Source organism: Prosopis cineraria, unplaced genomic scaffold (genome assembly GCF_029017545.1).
Source record: "Prosopis cineraria cultivar Desert tree isolate PC_DT_omini unplaced genomic scaffold, ASM2901754v1 PC10, whole genome shotgun sequence".
Taxonomy (NCBI): domain Eukaryota; kingdom Viridiplantae; phylum Streptophyta; class Magnoliopsida; order Fabales; family Fabaceae; genus Prosopis; species Prosopis cineraria.
Genome location: NW_026555341.1, coordinates 10,132,822 through 10,153,866, shown reverse-complemented (window position 1 = coordinate 10,153,866; position 21,045 = coordinate 10,132,822). Strand labels below are relative to the sequence as shown.

At 30.7% G+C, this 21,045-nt stretch overlaps 3 protein-coding genes across 6 annotated transcripts; all 3 read left to right on the top strand.

Moving 5' to 3' along the window:
- Positions 1 to 2,726: 2,726 nt before the first annotated feature.
- Positions 2,727 to 3,588, top strand: LOC129323078 (uncharacterized). Of its 2 annotated transcripts, none has more exons than XM_054969629.1 (3): positions 2,727 to 2,882; positions 2,969 to 3,109; positions 3,211 to 3,588. In XM_054969629.1, exons 1-3 carry the CDS (start codon positions 2,857 to 2,859, stop codon positions 3,377 to 3,379), a joined length of 336 nt encoding a protein of 111 aa, XP_054825604.1. In that variant the 5' UTR covers positions 2,727 to 2,856; the 3' UTR covers positions 3,380 to 3,588. The 2 variants fall into 2 exon arrangements, with proteins under 2 accessions (XP_054825604.1, XP_054825605.1); XM_054969630.1 differs by having other exon boundaries at positions 2,731 to 2,882; positions 2,972 to 3,109.
- A 2,779-nt stretch (positions 3,589 to 6,367) lies between these two features.
- On the top strand, positions 6,368 to 7,374 carry LOC129284493 (uncharacterized). 3 transcript variants are annotated; one of them, XM_054919996.1, is made up of 3 exons: positions 6,368 to 6,614; positions 6,763 to 6,933; positions 7,074 to 7,374. In XM_054919996.1, exons 1-3 carry the CDS (start codon positions 6,589 to 6,591, stop codon positions 7,171 to 7,173), a joined length of 297 nt encoding a protein of 98 aa, XP_054775971.1. In that variant the 5' UTR covers positions 6,368 to 6,588; the 3' UTR covers positions 7,174 to 7,374. The 3 variants fall into 3 exon arrangements, with proteins under 3 accessions (XP_054775971.1, XP_054775972.1, XP_054775973.1); XM_054919997.1 differs by having other exon boundaries at positions 6,369 to 6,681; positions 6,799 to 6,933; XM_054919998.1 differs by having other exon boundaries at positions 6,378 to 6,614; positions 6,799 to 6,933.
- A 7,771-nt stretch (positions 7,375 to 15,145) lies between these two features.
- On the top strand, positions 15,146 to 16,326 carry LOC129284510 (uncharacterized). The gene is made up of 3 exons (XM_054920014.1): positions 15,146 to 15,285; positions 15,433 to 15,570; positions 15,830 to 16,326. The coding sequence occupies exons 1-3, from the start codon at positions 15,260 to 15,262 to the stop codon at positions 15,981 to 15,983; spliced, it is 318 nt and encodes a 105-aa protein (XP_054775989.1). The 5' UTR covers positions 15,146 to 15,259; the 3' UTR covers positions 15,984 to 16,326.
- Positions 16,327 to 21,045: the final 4,719 nt, after the last annotated feature.

Genomic DNA, 21,045 nt, shown 5'->3' with positions numbered 1-21,045 from the left:
ATAAAATCCTGAACTTTGAGATAATTGCATATGACCTCTTTCACATTTAAACATTTAAAATTGAAAAAACACAATCTTTGTTCTTATAGTTTTATTGAGTTTTATTTTTAGTCTTTGTAATTTTTTCAATATTTTCAATCCCTATAGTTTTAAAAAGATTGGACGACCTTTACATTTTAAGTTCCTATAATTTTCATTTTTTCAATGGTTTTAGTCCCTACAGAGACTAAAAGCACTAAAAATAAACTACAATGATTAAAAGCAAAGCCTGATAAAATTATAGGGATCAAAGATTATATTTTTCCTTTAAAATTAACCTCAAAAGCCCCTTGCTATTAATTACTTTGTTATATAATTAATATTATTTGCCATGTCAGATTAAGAAAAGCCACATATAAAAGCTTTAAGCTTACATAACATCTTATGTAAGGAAAATAATAAATGTATAAAAATTATATTATTTTTTAAATGTATACTTTTGTATTAGTTTTATCCATGTTTTTTTGTTACCAATAGAGAATTTTTTTTGTATTAAAAGATAAATTTTTATTTGTATAAATTTTATTAGTGACAACTTTTAGATATTTTTGTCTTTTCATTTATTTAATACAAAAAAGCTTTTAAATTGTGTGAACAATAAAAACAATGTTGCTCAACTAAAGATAAAGAAAGGATATAGTCATATGCATTAAAAGTGAAAATTACATTTTTGCCCCCTTAAATTGTGTTAAAAATTAATAAAAATATTTTTCACCATGTCATGTGCCATGTGTCTTTGATTGTAATTTGACAAAACTTTATTAATAACATAACATAATTAATTAATGGTAGCGGCTTTGAAAAATAAAATTAAAGATTAGAAGAATTAATTTTAAATGTTTAAAAGTGAGAGAGATCATATGTAACTATCTCAAAATTTAGAGAGATTTTACACATTTTAGCAATAATAAGGATGATGATGATGATGTTGTCTCCGGCTGAAGATACCAAAGAGGGAAGAAAATTGGGCGCAAGAGATGAATAGTAGTCCAGCCATTTTGAGCCAAAATAACGTTTTGGGAGTTTTGCTTTGTTTCCTAACAACTGACATCGTACACTTTCAAGAAAGTATTTATTAATATATATATTTGATCAAATTTACCCTTCAATGAACGAAAAGTGTGTAATGAAGAAATTAAAGAGAGGGCATCAAGTAGAGTAAATAAGAAGGCATGTTGGTTGAAAAAAAAAGATATTGAATTCTGACAAAATTAAAGCTATTTATTAGTTTCATCAATCTATTTTGTTTCAAGATAAAGGAGTGGTAGTTATGTTTTTGTTTTTCTCCTATTTAATTTATTAATAATTAATAGGAGAATAATGTGATACAAAATTTAAAAAATATGATCAATTATTAACAACCTATCAATAATTCAACTAATTTGGATTTTTATATCATACAAGGTTTTGTTGATTTATCAATTATTGACGAGATTCCCTTATGTTCAGATGGCATGGTTCACTCGTAGTGAATTGGCATTTGAGCATCCCAGATAAGATGTATAGAAGAAAGAATAAGCCCGGAGGCTGTACATATAGGCTTTGAAAATATTTTTGAATCAAAAGGTTTATGAAAAATCAATAACAAGAAGTCTTATTCCATGAGATGAGAATGGCTATGTGAATTATATGATATCATTATAATCTATAAACTATAAAAGAACAAAATATAAAAATTTACAAAGTCCTCCAACACTTACAATAAAAAATTGGGCATTTAATTAAGATTTATAATATTATATTGGTATCTCAACTCAGGTCATGCATGACGCTAATGGCTAAATATTATATGTATATTTTCACTTAACAAATATTGCAATTTTAATTTTAGGGATAATAGATTTTTTTAATCTTCAATTTGTGTCGGTGGCTCCTAATCTTTATGAATCCTTTCTCAATTTAATCAATTGTACAATGGCGTCACCATGTGGATCCAGCAGCTGAACTCTCTAGACAGGTCCAGTACAAGGCATGCAACAGCAATGTATGGCAAAAAGGCCAAATGCATAACCAGTGGCGGGACCGAAAAAGATGCCTGTGGAACATGGGAATGACAATTGATGGGTTAACAGCACCAATAAAATACGTTTGTTTCTGTCCTAGTTTGCGGTTTACATTAGTTTAATTTTATTGCGCCACAATTGATGGGTTAACAACAACAAAAAGGAAAAGTACAATTGTAGGTCCTGAACTTTGATTGTGTTTTATTTATAGTTTCTATAGCTTCAATTCATTGTTTATAGTCCCTTCTCATTTTAAAAAAGTAAAATACATATAAAAACTATGAGTTGGTATTAACAAAATTAATTTTGCCGACGCATGCTTAACTCTACTAACCTTTTTGCTGATATATATACTCAAATCACTTTTTGGCCTCTCCCACATTCTGTTTAAACCCAATGTAAAAGCTATATTTTAATTTTCCTTGACCTTTTATTTTTAATTATACCTGATTAATTTATTTCCATTTTAATAAATTAAAGGGGTTAACAAGACAATGAGATTAGCTCTGGCCTAACAGTTTATGGTCATTATTTATATTTTTAAAATTATAGGGACTATTTGCATAAAGATGAAACTGAAGGGACTAAAAAGAATAAAATAAAATAATGAGCAAGAGGGCAGACGAAGTTTGAACGAATTGACAAGCTTACCCACCGTACTTCATGACAGGGGCCTCAGGAACAAGAGGGTAATTTGGACTCTTTGAGCTTTCAAGTGGGAAGCGAATTGGCAAACGGAACAGACGAATAATGCATATATAAATGCGGGAGTGGGAGAGCGAGAGTCCCGGTCACCCAATATCGAAGAAGGAAGATGGCTGAGTCACAAGGCCAGATCAGGTTCTCTTTTCTGACTCGGATCGCTTCTATGATCTAACGTTTACATGTTGAGATTTTGTTTGGTGAAAAGCTTCACATATGTGCAGCAGGGAAGTGCCGGTGGAAGGCAAGTTGGGGAGCGTGTACTGTAAATGCGCGGAAGGCTGGACATGCGAGATCAGCAGGACCTCAGGCCCCGATGCCGGCAAACCCTACTTTAAATGTGCTGAAAGTTGCGACTGCTCTATGTACGTTACATCAACACCACTGAGATCTGCCCACAAGTCAGATGACAACTTGTTTTCTAAATTCATATAACAAAATGAATTTGGTTTGTGTGATGATGCAGAGATGGGGTAGGAGTTCCCGGAGAGGAGGTGAAGGATGTGGGTGATGCTGCAAGTAGCGGATCATACTGCAAATGTGGAGAAGGATGGAGCTGTGTGATTTCCAGGGTTCAGCCTTCTGACTCCCAGAAGGGCTTCGAATGCTCTGGCCCCTGCACCTGTGCTGCCTAGGCCAAATCAATGTTCCAGTATATAATATTAGTTATATCTCAGTCTGTGTGGTTGGTTTCAAAATAAAGCATCGCAATATTATACTGTGTGTTGAAACTCGTCGCTTGGGTTATGTATCCCCATGAATCTGATCGTGTGTGCGTCACTTCTGTTATATATGTATCGACTTGGATATTATACTTGATCAAATAAATGTTTGCATCAACGAACGTGGAAAAAGATTGAAATGAAAATATGAAATGAAAGATTGGAAGTAGAAAAAGAAGATTCAAGTAATTTAAGAGAAAAGCAAGGGAAAGGGAAAACCAAAAATAAAATAATTCTTAAAGGATCCAATATTGGGATCAACGGAGGGTGGATTGAAAATAAATATAGAGAGGAAACTGATCAAATGGAATCCGGATCGACCCTTTTAAAATACTTCATCGCAGTAAAGTACATGAGGAGACGCAAATTAGATCCCACGATCTGATATGCACATGGACCCAGTCAAGAGCACAAGATCCTATGTGATTTCCTTTTATCCCCCAATTATATTATTTAATAATGATCCTTGTCATAGTATTTGAGAAAAGAACATATATATGCATAAATGAGGTGAAGTGACTGATGATATCATGGGAAAAATTCTGTGTAACATTAGCAGTTGCATGTGACGAGGAACAAGTTTTACTGATATCGAGAACTCATCGCCCTTCATATCTAATATATAAACGGTTAAAAATAATTTTTTATTTAAAAAATATCTCTTGAAAAAGCTATTGATTTATACTGTGAAAATTATATTCGAACAGTTTAGAGGCGATGAGGATGAGCAATCAAACTGGTTTAATATGATGATGGAGAAGTTGTCATTCCGATTGAAAAAAAAAAGCATAAATGTTATTCCTACTAAATGCTTTATTGTTTAAAAATATTATAATAAATTTCATCATTGCATTAAACACATCTTTAATTTTTAAAATCATTTTTAATTTGGAGCAAGAAACAAAAATATTTTAGGAAAAATATCATCGAAGATAATATTAAACAAGGACTTAAAAAATTCTATAATATTACTATAGGATTAGAAGATTGATTGGAAAATAATTTTAGATAGAAAAAGATTATAATATTCTTGATTTTTTTTAATTAACATTTAGCCATTTGTTGATTAATATATCTTCAATGATCCTTGAATGATATTTTTTTTAATATTTGTCACTTGCGTCTTCCCCAAAGATCAATACACCAACGAAAGTTACTCGCCCATCACTACTGCAGCCATTGATTGTCACTACTCAATAATCCATCATATTATTTACTTTTACCAAACAAGATAATGCATTCTGTATATTCCCATCTCAAATATAAGATGGAGAAATATTTTTTGAATATTAAAATCATGCAATTTAGATGAATGACGAGGTGATTGTCTTGAGATCATATGCTTCCAAAAAAAAACTGAAAAAAACGTTAATGGATTATAGCAGGGTCAATAATCAATCCATGCATGGTGTCCACTGTAGTTTTATTTAAAAATAATAAATGTCTCTTCACAGGTAGATATATATGCCAAACAAGTGGACTAAAAAGAGCCGTATGGAACTAGGAAAGGGGCAATAATTGGGAATCGGTAAGATGAGCGACATGGTGCTCAGCATTTTTTTTTTACTTTTTTAAATTATAAATTTATTATAACAATAAATAAATATTATAAAATTATTATTTTAATATTTAATAAACAAATAAATATTAAAATTAAATATAAATAGATTAACTAGTTTATATATAAATTTTGATCTGAATAATTCAAAATTGTATTGAAAATATTAAAATTGTAAATAATTTTTTTTATTTTATTAATTTTGCACAGTTGTTTATCTATGAGAGATAATATCATTTAAAGCATAGTCAAATATTAAATATAGGTAATTCTCTTAATAAGAATTCAAACATTGATTTATTATAGTGTAAGAAACTGGCTCATTTTGCTAGATTCAACTCCTACTTTAAATTGTTCAGATCATTTTTATTTTTTTAGTATAGTTCTCAATGCTCAGACTAAAATTTTTATTCAAACTATTCAGATTCAATTTTAACATTTTAATATTTATTAGTTTATTAAATATTAAAATAATAATTTTATAATAATTATTTATTATTATGATAAATTTGTGGTTTAAAAAAGTAAAAGAAAAAAAACACTCCCAAACGGCAATGTTTTGGTGCTGAGCACCACGGTGCTCATCTTACTGAGTCCCAATAATTGCGGTGATCTTTTTACCGAGTCCGCTTTCGGTGCTCAGCAAATGGTGCCCATCATAAAAAAATTTGGGCCATTCAGATTTTAATTTGAATGGTCTAGATTTTTTAAATTTAAATTTAAATTTTAATTTTATAAAAATATTCAAATTTTTTTAATTTTAATTTTAATTTTAATTTTATAAAAATAAAATTAATAATTTTTTAATAAATATATTTATCATTAATTTGAATAGTACTAATTTAATGTAAGACTTTAAGTAATTCAATTTAATATTATAATTTTTATAAACTGATTATCTAGATGTACTCTAGACAAGACAGATTTAATATTAAATTTTTTAATAATTTTTTATTTTAATAAAATAAAAATGAAAAATTTAAATTTAGGCCTTGCAGGTAAAAATTTAATGCTGAATCTGAACTGTTTAGAATACATCCAGATAGTTAATTTATAAAAATTATAACATTAAATTGAACCATCTAAATTTAATTAGTACTGTCTAGATTGATGATGAATACATCCAGATTGATGATAAATATATTTATCAAAAAAATTTATAAATTTTATTTTTATAAAATTAAAATTAAAATTAAAATTGAAAAAATCTGGACCATCCAAATTAAAATCTGAATGGTTCAGATCTTTTTTTATGATGAGCACCATGGTACTCAGCAAGCTGCAAAGCACCGAAACCGGGCTCCATGTATACATCGTTTTTTATACGCGACAGAAGAGAATTTTTTTCCCCCGCAAATTAACCAAACAGGGAAGAACAAAAGGACGTGTGTTTGGAAGTGAGAACCGCATAGAAGCTAATTGCCAAATGAGGATAGACAAGTCCAGATAACAAGGAGAGACACGCGCAGCCGGCAAACAGAATTGAGAAATCCTTGTATAAGCCGGAGAGACCACCCACGAGGCAACCAAAGATATTGAAGACGAACGAAGAAGAAGAAGGAACATGGAGTCTCAGTCTCAGACTCTCAGGTTCCCCTAACTCCATGTTACTTACTCCTCTTCTATCAATTCAAACCTTACCCACTGAAAACTTATGGTTTAATCTCAGTCCTTAAAGCTTCGATTCACCTGCTTCAATAATTAACTACTACGTATCTTACATCTGATTCATATATAGCTTGAATATCACAAGTCCCAGTATGTGTGTGTGCAGGGAAGTCACGCCTGAAGGCAACTCAGTAGACGTGTCCTGCAAATGTGGAGAGGGTTGGACGTGTGTTGTAACCAAGACCTCAGGTCCTGATGCCGGCAAATCCATTGAATGTGGTGAAAATTGCTCCCCGACGATGTACGTCCATATATACTTTATTGATCCCCACCTAGTTACGTACAAGATGTCTGTCATCATGAATTATATAATTTACGATTCTAGTGTCAAATAATGTTGGATTTGATTCTTCTTCTTCTTCTTTTTTCCCCTGGATGTAGCGAGGGGGAAAAGGTGTGCAAAGAGGAGTTGAAGGAGGCTGGTGATACAGCGTGCTGCAAATGTGGTGAAGGTTGGAGCTGTGTCATTTCCAGAGACTGAACTCAATGTAATGCTCTGCCCCATGCACCACTTTACTCTGTTGATGCCAAATAAACTCCGTTCATATACATAATAAACGATTTGTATTATTACCTCTTGTCATGGTGTGGTTTATGTAATATGCTTTCTCCTCATGATTGTTCTCTTTTGTCCTTCCTTGATAAAAATTTTCAGTCAATAATTTCAATGGATTTTGTTGTATATTGTGTGGGAGAGAACACAACCACATGGAGTGTGTGTGTTCAGGACATATATGAGAAGTCTCTGTGAAGGCGTCTATAAATAACAATAACAAATTGCCTTTATATATATATATATATATATATTAGGGATATTTTAAACTTCTTACATCATAACATATTTTCATTACAGTTCTATACATGAACCTGTAGAAAAATTACAGAATTATATAAACCTAAAACAACAATTATGTTTCTTCTAGGGGGGCCTTCAATGACATTCTCCATTTTATTTTTGTTCCGCATTTTAATAAACATAAGAAATTGGGCACACCCACATTTCGCTACCAAGTAATGCACTTCTATCCAAGACACCGTCGTTTGCTTGTGACTAGCCACCGTCGTTCTGATCATGTAGAATCATACCCACCTCAAATCACATGTGGCTAAAAAAACACAAATTTTACTCACAATCGACATAAATATAATGTTAGCGAGAATTTCTCAAAAAAAAAAAAAAGGATTCCTGAACACTACTTCTAAATACAGTGCTTTGATGAATGGAATTTAAGTGACTTTTAAAATAATTAGAACAATTTGGGAGAAGGATGAATTTAAACAAAAAAATTGAAATAATTATTGTTTTCTACTATCACTGTCCACTGAAACAAACAAAAGATAAGAAGACTGAAACTGTTTTTATTTTATTATTTTAAAAACTGATATTTTATAAAATATATTTTGAGAATAAAAACATAATAAAAATAGGTATTTTTTTATTCTCCCTTATTCTCTAGAATAATAATCACAGAACACTCAAAAGTTATTTTTATTTTTTTATTCTCTAAAATAATATTTTATTTTTTTTTGTTCTCTGACACACTTTTTAAAAATATGTTATAAACATATTTTTTTATTTTTTTATTTTAAAGAACAGAAAACTATTTTTAAAATAGATTTCTAAACAGCCCAAAGTAACTTATAAAACATTAATATAATTGAAGATCGATAGGACACAGTTGAGCAGATATTTACGAGAAAAGACGACGATATTTCACAAGAAAAATCTTTTAGTTGTGATTATCAATTTATTGATCGGATTCCTTTAAGTTTAGTTGGCATGGTTTATAATGCGTGTGCTATTGTCTACTCCCTATATTTTTATATATAAAATATTTTTAATTTTAATCAAATCATGTAAATTAATAAAACTTAATTAATTAATTAAAAGCACAGTAATATTTTAATTTTATCTTTAATTATTATACATATAAAAAATAAATATTTTTTTTAAAGTAAATTAATAAGAATACTTATATTTTTTTTCAATTTAATAAGATATAATGATTCATTCATTAAAAAATATGTTAATAACTTTTTATATTTAAAAATAAAAAATATTTTAAAAAATATTTTATATATACAGACGAAATTTTATATTTTTTTTAATTAAAAAAGATATTAGAATTAAAGAAAGAATAAAATATAAAAATTTACGAAGTCGCCTACCCTTACAATAAAAAAACAAAAAAAGAAGGAATACGATTTAATATTTATAGCGTCGATATCTGAATTCCCGTCAATCGTCATGCATGACGCAGATAGCTAAATAATAGATTTTTGTATGTTTTCATTGAAAGAGGCCAAACAAATCTGACTACTGAGCGCGCCGCCGCCCCTCCCCAACACCCCCCCCCCGGGCCCCCAAAAAAAGCGAAAATTACTCTCAGATGTGTGTAATAAAATTAATTCTCAAGAAGGCTCTCGAATTTTATTTATTATTAACAGGTCTCAGAAGAAGTAAATGTGATTAGGGTCTTAAATGAAAAGGCACTTTCGCCACTAATAAAACTACTTAGCATAATCGAGCAAGTGAGGATTAGGAGGCAATTGATTTAAACTTGAATTTTTGGCCACCATTTGTATTTTATTTGGCAGGGACGACATGGTATTTTCATGATCAAGCAAAATCACACGCACGCACTTCTCTTGAGATGCATTGGTAATAAATGAAGTTTGGGGGCCTTATGGGTATTTAATTTTTTTTGCCTAAGGCCTATGAATAATTCTCCAAAAAAGAAGCAAGGGCACATGGGATAGGACAGCTAGAATAATTTGTCTGTGCCTTAGTCTAGTGGCTTACTGTCAGGCAAATAAAGAAGAAAAAATGACAATTACTCTAAGGATATAAATTTTAATTAAAGATTATAATATTTTAAAATTTTAATTAAGAATTATGAGGTAAAAAATATATCCAACTTTATAAAAAAAAATTTTCTCTAAGCACTAAAAGGTAACAACAAAACAGCTTATGTCGTGTTTTTTATTCTTGTTTTTGGGCACAAAAAATCTTCTCCCATGTATGAAAATATGGGCAAAAAATTAGTAGAGTGGATCATCATCTGGGTCATCATCTTCTCCTTTCTTAGTAATAAATAATTACATGCATTGCTTCTTTTATATTTTTTCCTCTGTCTTGCACACAAGAAAAATCTGCAATTTTATCTTCTCTATATATCTTTTACATCTTCTCAGTCATGCATGCAACAAAATTTTTTATATCTTTGTAAATGCTGTCTTATATCATTTCTCTTTTATAGCTAAGAAAAAAAATAATCTTTTTGATGATTAATAGATTATATATATAGTCACACATAATAAATGAATTCTGAGAACGATAGTGTTAAAAAATTGAGTGAAAAACAAGAAAGATATAATATGAATGCTGAAATTTTCTGTTCTGTGATGAAAAGTGCATTAATATTGAAAAATATAATATGAATGCTGAATTGTTATAATCATGGTTGGGATTACAAGAAGGATAGTTATGAAATAATAAATTTGTGTGTTACTTCTAGTTGTTGCATGTTTATTTTTCATATGGCAAGTACTTTGGCAAAAAAAGTATTTTGTTATTTTCACGTTGAAGAATATTTTGTAAAAGATTTACAAGGAAAGATAACCTATGAAGGTGGTAGATTAATTTCTAAATTGATTAAAGAAGGCATAAATCATAAAGAGTTATTGAAGATGGTGTCATTAATGAAAGGAGTTGAAAGTATTGCAGCCGACTTGAAATTTATAGTAAAATTTTGCTATTAAATGACTTTTTGTATAGACACCCACACCATATTTTTTGAACTTGTAAAGATGATAAGTTATGTAAATAAATTTTCAGTTTACATTGTTTTTTAGGAAGAAGACTGTAGAAGTACCATTTAGGTAGATGAAATATTTTATGTGTAAAAAGGGATGTAAATATGGTATACATGTTTTGAAATCAATGTAATTTAATGATGATATCCATTTCAGGTTTAAATATGTGAAAGTGTAAATGTTATCATCACATAAGGCTGCTGAAATCACTAATGTAGCATGAGAATATTGCTACTATAACCAATGAAAACATAAAACCTTATTTGAGAATAAATTTTTTCACAGTAATTCAAACTTTGAAGTTTAAATGCTGTTATAACATAAAACTCACTTTTGAAATATTCCAAGGCTGCTTATGAAAATACAAACTTCACTAAAGAAGACACTAACTTTAGTAAAGAATATTAATACTAACGTGACTTGTCAAATTTCACTAACCTAGCTTGTCAAAATGGGATCCACTAACATCACTTAGGAATTCACTAACATAACTTTAAAAAATGGCTAATGTAATAGCCGAGAAATTTAATCAAGATTAAGTAGCTTAATTAGTATGATTAATGAATTGACGAGGTGTTTTGTCAAAGGGGCCTAATTAGTGAATTTGGTTTTGATTTCGGCCCAAGATATGGGTCCGAATTGAAGTTACACTATATGGGCATGGAAAGAGGAATAAAAGTGAAAGAAAGCCCTCTGTGTCCATAATGCGATGTGTGGACAATCCATCGTGATACACAAAGGCAATCAGGCATGTTTTGGGCTTCTTTGTGCCACACATTATGGTAGAGAGTAGCGTACATTATGACGCATGGCTAAAAATTAGATAAATCTGATTCGTGTTTGTTGGAAAAATCAAAAGATAAAAGAGAAGGAAAATGTGAGGCACAATTGGGCTCTGCTAAGGCACGTACATTAGGACCTTTGAGGATAGTTTGAAACTTTCCAACGCCCAAGGTAAGTAGATTATACCCTCATCTTCCTTTCTCTCCCACATTTATAAAGATTTGAGTTAGGAGATTGATTTTTTTTTCTATAAGAGCTATGGATATGAACTCATTAGTTGAAATGGATATAATGAGAGTTGTTTGAGGTAGTTGGAAAGGGTCATTTTCATGTGAATTTTGCAATTAATATGGTTGTTGTGAGTGTTGATAGCTTATTGATGGTAGTTTATTAATTCTTTGAGGTCAATAAACATCAATGGAATCTAGTAAACCCATTAAGTATGAATGGGTAGTAAATTTTAAGATTGACTAAGTAGGGAATGTGGAGTTATGGTGTTGGAATTTGCTACAAATGGGACAATGATGATATCATTGTTATATAATTGTAGAAAATTCATTTTTGGCACCATTCAAGCTTGAAAGAAGCTTTAGAAGTGATTAGTGTGAGGGTAAACTTTTGACTTGTTAAAGGTTTAAGATAATCAAGGAAAACCTAATTTATATAATTGAATATTAATTGACTATTTGTTAAAAATGGGTTGATTTGAGTCATGGTTAATATTTTGAACTATTAATGCAATTCGACAATGTGATGAACTTGTGAAATGGCTTTAGAAGTGGTAACTTCTTGCATGCTATGTGTTTGTGATTCGTGATTTTAATTGATGGCATGTTGTGGTGTAATTGATAAAAAGTGATATTTTGAAAATGCACTATATGTGGTATGTTGGTTTTGGTTTATTAGGAGTAAGATATTGATGTGAATTTGTGATGGGATTGTGAATTGGGTCACATTTGTATAGTATATGTGAAATGTGCATGGCAAACTATTGGTAGGAGATCACCTAAGGAGAGGAGTAGATGGTTACATTTACGTGGTATTGGTAGTAATCATTAGAATCGAGAATTTGCCTTGGTATCAACTATAAAATCGGGAGGTGGCCCTTATCCTATTGTTGATTTAGAACTATTCCACTTGTTTTATGAGGAACTTAAACCTAACTAGTCTCCATCGGTTCATGAGAAGGCTAGATTAAGGGCATGACACCCCATGGTTATTAGTATTTGAAAAAACTGGATTACATAGGTGAGTGAGTTAATTTTAAACTAATAATTCCTTACAAGTGAAAGATTAGATTAGTCCGTAAAGGACATAGCCACGTGATAGCCATTGATTTTATGTCAGAGGTAACAGGAGAGTATAAAGTTGGTATTTGATCATGCATTTAGAATCCAGCTACATGATTGTTATTATTATGGTCCGACATGTGTTAGAGGTACATGGTTGGTATTATTGCGACCCCATGTTGTGCTTAGTCATTTAATATGGATATATCTGCCTTTGGGCTCAGTCACACAGTTGTTAGTATTGTGAACCGTAACTAAGTTCATCACATGTGTTGTGCTTATGTGTTTTGGCCTATTTGCATATGCTTTTAATTGATATGCAATTTTATAGATTAAGTAAAACTTAGTTATTAAGTGATTGTACTCACTACTTAATTTTTAATATTTTTAAGGCCTAGCTCATCAGATATAGATCGGGGGAAACGTGTTGAGGCATAGGGTTCCAGAGTAGTTCTGTTGTATGCCTTTATGTGGTTTAATGTGTAAAAATGTTGATTTGATTACCAACTATGAATCTTATGATATTTTTTATACTACTTACATTATTATAGCATATAACTTGTATATTTTGTGCTTTGGGTTAGTGAGTTTTGGTTGTAACTCTTGAATAAGGCCAAAATACTTGTGCAAATAGGAACATGTATATTTTGAATGATTTAAAATGAAAATGATAGTTTTGTGCATGAATTTCCTCCCCCTTGTGTTTTGAGAAATTTAGGTTTGAGTGATTAAATTGAGGTTTATGTGTTTTTAATTACATATGGTGCATTACACAGGTCCGGTAGAGTCTATTAAGTGTGGTCGAAAGGTTGGTGTAGGCTTTTAACACTTGTGATTAAGTTAGAACATCATTGTTGTGTGAATTTTTAGAAAAAAAGTAGTAAAATGGTTTCTGGTGTCTAATTTTTTTTTATAGAAAATGAATTTGAGTGTGAAACTTATGCCATTAGCTAAAGCTAGGAGAAAACTCTATATAGACACCAAAACCACCTCAATCGAACGTCAAACGGTGATTTAGGATGTGTTAGAAATTTGCTTACACTATTGTCAAATGCCAACAGCTATTGTTGTCATATTTGTGCAATGTGCCATAGCACATGGCGCCTCATGCCACGACGCATGGCATAGAGAATGATGAGTCACAGCGCATATGTTCTTAGCCATAGTATATGTCACATTTTCTAAACATAGCTTTGAGTTTTGAAAGCTTCCGCATTATTTTAAAACTTTGATTTATGCATATTAAGTGTTTGTTAGAAATTCAAAATGTTGAATTTTGGGATCCTGTTATAAATGATTTAAGAATTCTTTATTTATGTAAATTTTATAAACTTGATAATCTTTTAATAGTTTAGTCCCTTGATTACTTTAATATTAGAGTTAACAAGATTTAATAAGGTAGACCTTACAGCTAACGTATATTATGAAAGTATGAAACACTACTTGAAAATAGATTATTTAAGACAAAGTAACTTGTCCAAATTGGGATCCAGTAACATTATTTAAGAATTCACTAACCTGAATTAGGATCCAGCTCTTCATGATTTATGCCTTCTCTAATCAATTTAAAAATTAATCTCCCACCTTCATACGTCATTTTCCTTGTGAATCTTTTACAAAATGTCCTTTAACATGAAAATAACAAAATACTTCTTTTGTTGAAGTACTTGCCATATGAGAAAGAAACATGCAACAACTAGAAGCAACACACAAATTTATTACTTTATAACTATCCTTCCTGTAACCCCAACTATGATTACAACAATTCAACATCCATGTTGCATTTTTCAACATTAATGCACTTTTAATCATAGAACAAAAAAAATCTAGCATCCATATTATATCTTTTTTATTTTTCACTCAATTTTTTTAACACTATTGTTCTCAAAATTTATTTATTATGTGTGACTATATATATAATCTATTAATCATCAAGAAGATTACTTTTTTTCTTAGCTATAAAAGAGAAATGGTGTAAGACAGCATTTACAAAGATATAAAAAAAATTTCTTCGATGTGTGACAGAGAAGATGTAAAAGATATATAGAGAAGAGAAAATTGTAGACTTTTCTTATGTGTATGGCAAAAGAGAAGATGTAAAAGAAACAATGTATGTAATTACTTATTATAAAGAGAGGAGAAGATGATGACCCAGATGATGATCAACTCCACTAATTTTTCGCTCAGATTTTTCACACATGAGAGCACATGAGAGAAAATTTTTCGTGCCCAAAATAAGAACAGATAACACAATATAAGTTGTTTTACTATTACCTTTTATTGTTTAGGGAAGAGACAATTTTATAAAGTTAGATATGTTTTTTATGCTATAGTCCTTAATTGAGATTTCAAAATGTTATGATCCTTAATTGAGATTAATGTCTTTAGATGGTCCTTAATTGTTATTTTTCCAATAAAGAACCGCAAAGACAAAAGTCAGCTGGTTATTGTTTTGTTTTTATCATCCTAGTTTAATTCTAGTACGCAACAAGTGGATGGGTTAATTGATATGCCAATAATAATATTATCCTGAGCAAATTAATTGCCCAAAATACTTCATGATGACTCAAATCTCATTGTGTTTGCAATCAAGTGGGAATGGACAAGTATAATGAGCCTATAAATAGGGGGAGTCGGAGTCCTTGAACCCAACCGAATATCAAAGAAAATTAAAGGAACATGGCGTCGTCTCAAAGCCAGATCAGGTGATTTTCTAGTTCTAAGTGGGATCGCTTCTTCTGACTCGTATTCTAACGTTTGCCTTATGAAATTTTGTTGTTTTTGTCAAACTTGAAAACTTGAGCTTCTTTTATATGAAGCACTACATGCTCATCTGATTCATGAACTTTCAGGGAAGTGCCGATGGAAGGCAAGTTGGGCAACGTCTCGTGTAAATGCGGAGAGGGTTGGACATGCGAGATCACTAAGACCTCAGCCCCCGATGCCGGCAAACCGAACTTTAAATGTGGTGAAAATTGCAACTGCTCTATGTACGTCACTTCAATAGATCTTTTAGAAATTGGGAGCGACTGCCAAGAAATTAGGGAGAGAATAAATGAACTAACACTTTGGATACTCAAATTTATGAGTCATTATCCCTTTATTTTATATATTAATTATTAAGACAAGTTTTATTTGATGTAAAACTTTTCACGTCGACTCAAGTCTATTCAAAGTTAGACATCCTAATAAGATTTTAAATATCATTTAGTTTTAATATTCCTGAGGTTATATGTTGCATGCGTGCAGCGAGGGGGTAAAGGAGATAGTAGGTGAGGGTGGAAGCAGAGCGAAGTGCGAGTGTGGAGAAGGATGGAGCTGCGTGGTTTCCAGGGTTGATCCGTTTGATGCCCAGAAGGGCTTCGAGTGCTCTGGCCCATGCACCTGTGATGTGGTGGCCTAAATATATTCCATATCACTAATTATATGATCTTAATTATATATGTCTGAGTCTCTGGTTTAAATAATGGTTGCAAAAATAAAGAAGTGTAGTCTGTTAAAACTCTGTCACTTCAGTTTTATATGTATATATCCCCATGTATGTCCTTTGCTAGCAAATCAAGAATTTTATGTATGCATGTACGTAAGAACCTGTTACTTCGGTTATATACATGTATGGACTTGCGCGCGCGCGCGCACACACACACACATATATATATATTATATGTATATGTATATGTGTATGTGTATATGTATATGTATATGTATATGTATGCTTAATCAAATAAATTATTTCATCAACGAAATTTGTGGATGTGTGGGGATTTAATATATTAATTATATTATCATCTGCGCCCGTCTGTGATCTGTGGATGGTTGCAAATAAAGGATGATTGTATAGTAAAACTCGTCGCATCAGTTATACATGTAAATGCATCACACCAAGCATACTATGATTTGACTTAATTTTATTAATTATTTCAATCTACCTTGCATGGTTCTGACTGTGGCCACTCTGCTCAAAAAAAAAAGAGGGGGACAAATTAAGATGGCCAAAACTTACGTACTTAAGATTATATTCGTAATATACTTTCTTTCAATAAATTATTACCACCTGGCTAATTTTTCCAACTCACCACAATACTATAAAAAACACTTTTCACATCGTTTAAGAAAGAACCAGTGTAAAAACTGGAGATGATAGCATTTTAATGAATAAATAGACTTGATGTAACATTTTCTATATTAGGTTTGTTTATTTTCTTTTCATTTTGGAAAGCTAACGATGGAAAACTCTTTTAAGAAGAATTAATTGGTGAGCTAAAAAAATCATCCAGATAGCAATAATTTTTTGAAGGAAAGTATATTCAAGACATAACTTTAAGTACGTAAATTTTGCTCTATTAAAAAAAGAATGACAAATGTCTTCAATTGGAAGACGGCAAACAGGGGGAGGAAAAGCACCATGGGGTCCAAGGGAATTAACGATGCCAATAATTGCTGCGTGTTTTATTGTCGTCCCAGTTATTTGTTATTATATAAGAAACTAGAAAAAAACAAAAGAAAGATTCAAGATGAGAGTTTGGGCATCACAAGTACATGGTGCATGACCTCTATTTATAAATTCCAACCTTATTTAAGAGTTATAATAAATTAAATGACAAAATTAATTTATATCAATATACAATATATAATCTTTAAAATTATGGGTATTAAACATGAAAAAAACTTCTAAAGTCATTCATTAAAGAGATTATAGAATATGGGATATAAAAGGCCAAGAGTTAGGAGAGATTAAGAATACTCACACAATATAATATTTATAACAAAGATAAAGATTGGTAAAAAAATTTTGATAAATAGGGAAAAACCAAAAAGAAAAACTTACAACACTACAAAACAAGAACTAAAGAAAAACACTTCTATGGAGGCAGAAAATGAAGACCAACGGGTAACGTTAATGGTTTCACCATATAATCAGCTTAAAGATTAGTTCATTTTTAGTGGGCACAAATATGGATGAATGCCCCGGCATTCATTGGCAAGTGACGTGTTCCATGACAAGCATAGATATTTTTAGTATAAATTAAATTTAAAATAAAAAACTGCCAACAATTACTTCCTCCATCCCTAAATACAAAATGTTTTTAATTAAATTATGGAAATCAAGAAAAATTCATTATTTAATTAAAAGCACAGTAACAATTTAATTTTGCTGTAGTTATTATACATAAAAAATGAATCTTTTTTTAAAATAAATTAATGAGAGTACTTATCTTTTTCTCTTTCCAATTTAATAAGGGTATAATGGTTCATTTATTAAAAAATATACTAACAATCTTTTATATTTAGAAATAAAAAAAAGTTTTAGAAAACTTTTTATATATAAAAATGGAGGGTGTGATCTTCACGTCTTAGATCATCAAGTATTCATTGATAATAAAAAATTAGAAAGAATATTAATGGTGTCCTAAAAAAATTAATATCTGATAAGGATCATATAAAGATTTGATATCTATTAAAACAATAATATCACTTGTTGATTTGTTAATGTTTACTTAGCTTGATAAAAATCCTTGTCAAATATTAAATTCTTTTAGGAGTCCTTCATTAATATTCTCTTTAAAATTATTGAATAGTACTATATTTGTATTAATATATAAGACATTTTTAAACAAAATACGTATAGTAATAAAAATCATTAAATACATTTTATAACATTACGTTTTGAAAAAAAATATAAACCTTTAAAAATACCCTTCATTTAGTACTCCATTTACGAAAAAATATTTAAGAGATATAATACATAAAAAGGTTAATATTAAAAAAAGTATCATAAATGAAACATTATTTTTATTGAAATGTCCTATATTTTAAAACGTTGAATCTTCTATAAAAATGTCATATAAATTGAGGTAGATAGAATAAGAGGTTGTTTGGTTTTTATTTTCATTTTTTTAAAAAAAATTGTTTTGAAATGCAATTTTAAAATTTTTTTTTCAAAACAAAATAAAATGAAATACCATTTGGATATATCAATCAAAAAATGGATTGATAATGATGGTTATGAACAGTTAATGATGGTGATTAATAATAAAAACTGGTCAAAATAACTATAATTTTTAATAATTAAATGTATTATATTTTAAAAATAAGAAAAATAAATCAAAAACAACTTAAAATTGTTTCTATTTTTTTAATTTTAAAAACAAAAAATGAAAAAAATTGAAAACAATTAAATGAAAAACATTTATCCGAACAAGATTTTAAATTTTTCTATTTTTAAAGAGAAAAAAATAATTTTGAAAAAAAAACAAACGAGCCCTAATTCATTACTTTTGAATTTTATTTCATTTAAATCATCAATAAATATGTAATATGAGGTTACTTAACACTGGTACATGGTATGCTTACCCAAGTAAACTGATTAACTTGATTAATTTGATCATAATAATAGTGTATGTAAAAAAAAAGGGGAAAAACATGCAATGTATAGCCATGGGCGAAAAAAAAACTTGGGGCCGAAGGAGAGGGCAATAGTTGTTGATAAGATGACTTTAATTTGAGTACGCACAATGGAGAGATCGAAATTAAATCCCAGTCATCAATATTTGTGTTGGTGGCCATACATGGACAAGTTTGATGGAAATGACAAAATTACCTATAACATTGATGAAGCTAAGATAATTTCCAAATGAGAATGGACAAATCATACTTGAATTCCACAAGTGTCCCAAATTTTGTTATCAAGTGAGTGTTCACATTATAGTTATAGGATTTTATCAAAGCTTAAAAATTTATGCTCTTGACCAAAAATAAATGAAATAGTGAGTTAAGGTGTAGAATGATCTATGTGATCAGAATGCATTTCAATCATTTCTCTACACAATCATTGGATTAAAGTATAGGGCATAAGAAAAAGTAGAGTTTTGATCTAGTCTTCTCTCCATATCTTGTGTCAACATCTCCGGCAACCATTCAATTGAGTCGACGATTTCTATATAGTAGAAAGAGGTGGGAGACATTAGATTCGGAGGCAAAGCATACAGCAAATGTGATTTTTAGGATTCAGCCACTTGATCCTCAAAGCAGCTTCCACTGCTCAGGCCTTGTTCTTGTGCTATCCTCTCCATATGATGATCCATTCATCACTCTGTTATTTCTAGTCTAGTTCTCATGAGTCTAGTTGTGCATGGTATCACTATCATCGAAATATATATATATATATATATATATTATCTACCTCTATCTGCCTTCATATTTTTGCATATATTATCTATCATTCTATGTCATTTGCTTGCAAGTTTATTTAGAGAAGGCGAAATGAGAGAATTTTTGAAGAAAGGGACACCTCTAATGCAACCATTCATGCTTAAACAGCGGCTATCATCAATACTTTCATGCTTAAACAGTGGCTATCTTTGAGTCGGACTTTTAGTTATTACTTGCCACATTCCGCGGGATCATTTGAAGATGGAGAATCATGAGAGATGTAAAAGACTATTTAATAAGACTGGACGATTCTGAGAGGAAAGAAGCTGTGAGATATCTTAGCAAGAACGTGCATGGTTCGAGGAGATGAAAACTCCTGGGTGCCATGGCTGGGCCCTCCCAGGAAAGTTATTCTATCAAAAAGAGGAAGAAATTGGGTTCTCAACCATGTAAGAAATCCATACCTCCTGGTGACCGTAAGAAGTCAAATCATGGTTCTGTCATGTGTGCTTCAAGATAACGCTCCGTGGGTTCTTGCGGGGGTAACTCCTGTCTTTTGGAAGCAGAGCTCTTGCCAAGTTCTGGTTAAAATTTGCCTTCCTTTTGTGAAATCTTGTCACTAAATACAGGCGAAGATGTATAGCTTGAGGCTTTGTGCTAGTTTATATTCATATCCTGAGTTTATACACCAAGGGAGTTTTGCAATACAAATCGACGTAGGATAATTGATGCATGATTGTGCTGTTGCTGTGTTGTCTCTGTTCCCCATCCGCTGGTAAAAACTCAAACTCAGTAACCTCAATGCTAAAGTGATGGTAAAATATGTGAATATATTTGATTGATTATGAAACAGTAAGATGGCGCGATTCAACAAAGTTGGAGGTATCTGCTCTGAATGCTAGTAGCTTAGTGTCATTCGTACTTACCCTCCGGTCTCCACTCCCTGAAGATGCTAGTGTAATGTCTATGAGCGTGATGATCTTGAAGCATTTGGTTTGATTAACAAATGGGTTCTTGTGCACATCTAAATTTGCCGATCTATTTCCTGAAAAGATGATCGTAATTAATTTTGGACATACGACTCAAATGACCGTGTTTGATTCAGTTAGCTCATATTCTAAAGCAGATAACGGAAAAGCTCTTGTCTGGTTGCTTTCTGCAATTAATGTTTGAAGGCCTCCTACATAAAACTAAACAGAGCCTAATCCATCACTTGCCCATAAGTAATCCTGGATCCTACAGCACTATAGCTATATAACCGCTACTAAAGGGTTTGTTATTAGGGAGACCATAATAATAACATCTGTGTGCAA

What these genes read in the sequence shown, in the direction of transcription:
- LOC129323078 (XM_054969629.1), top strand. Translation starts at nt 2,857, where the DNA reads ATGGCTGAGTCACAAGGCCAGATCAG. An exon ending in GAGTCACAAGGCCAGATCAG is followed by an intron (nt 2,883 to 2,968) that starts GTTCTCTTTTCT and finishes ACATATGTGCAG; the next exon opens with CAGGGAAGTGCCGGTGGAAG. An exon ending in GAAAGTTGCGACTGCTCTAT is followed by an intron (nt 3,110 to 3,210) that starts GTACGTTACATC and finishes GTGATGATGCAG; the next exon opens with AGATGGGGTAGGAGTTCCCG.
- LOC129284493 (XM_054919996.1), top strand. Translation starts at nt 6,589, where the DNA reads ATGGAGTCTCAGTCTCAGACTCTCAG. An exon ending in TCTCAGTCTCAGACTCTCAG is followed by an intron (nt 6,615 to 6,762) that starts GTTCCCCTAACT and finishes ATTCATATATAG; the next exon opens with CTTGAATATCACAAGTCCCA. An exon ending in GAAAATTGCTCCCCGACGAT is followed by an intron (nt 6,934 to 7,073) that starts GTACGTCCATAT and finishes CCCTGGATGTAG; the next exon opens with CGAGGGGGAAAAGGTGTGCA.
- LOC129284510 (XM_054920014.1), top strand. Translation starts at nt 15,260, where the DNA reads ATGGCGTCGTCTCAAAGCCAGATCAG. An exon ending in TCGTCTCAAAGCCAGATCAG is followed by an intron (nt 15,286 to 15,432) that starts GTGATTTTCTAG and finishes ATGAACTTTCAG; the next exon opens with GGAAGTGCCGATGGAAGGCA. An exon ending in GAAAATTGCAACTGCTCTAT is followed by an intron (nt 15,571 to 15,829) that starts GTACGTCACTTC and finishes GCATGCGTGCAG; the next exon opens with CGAGGGGGTAAAGGAGATAG.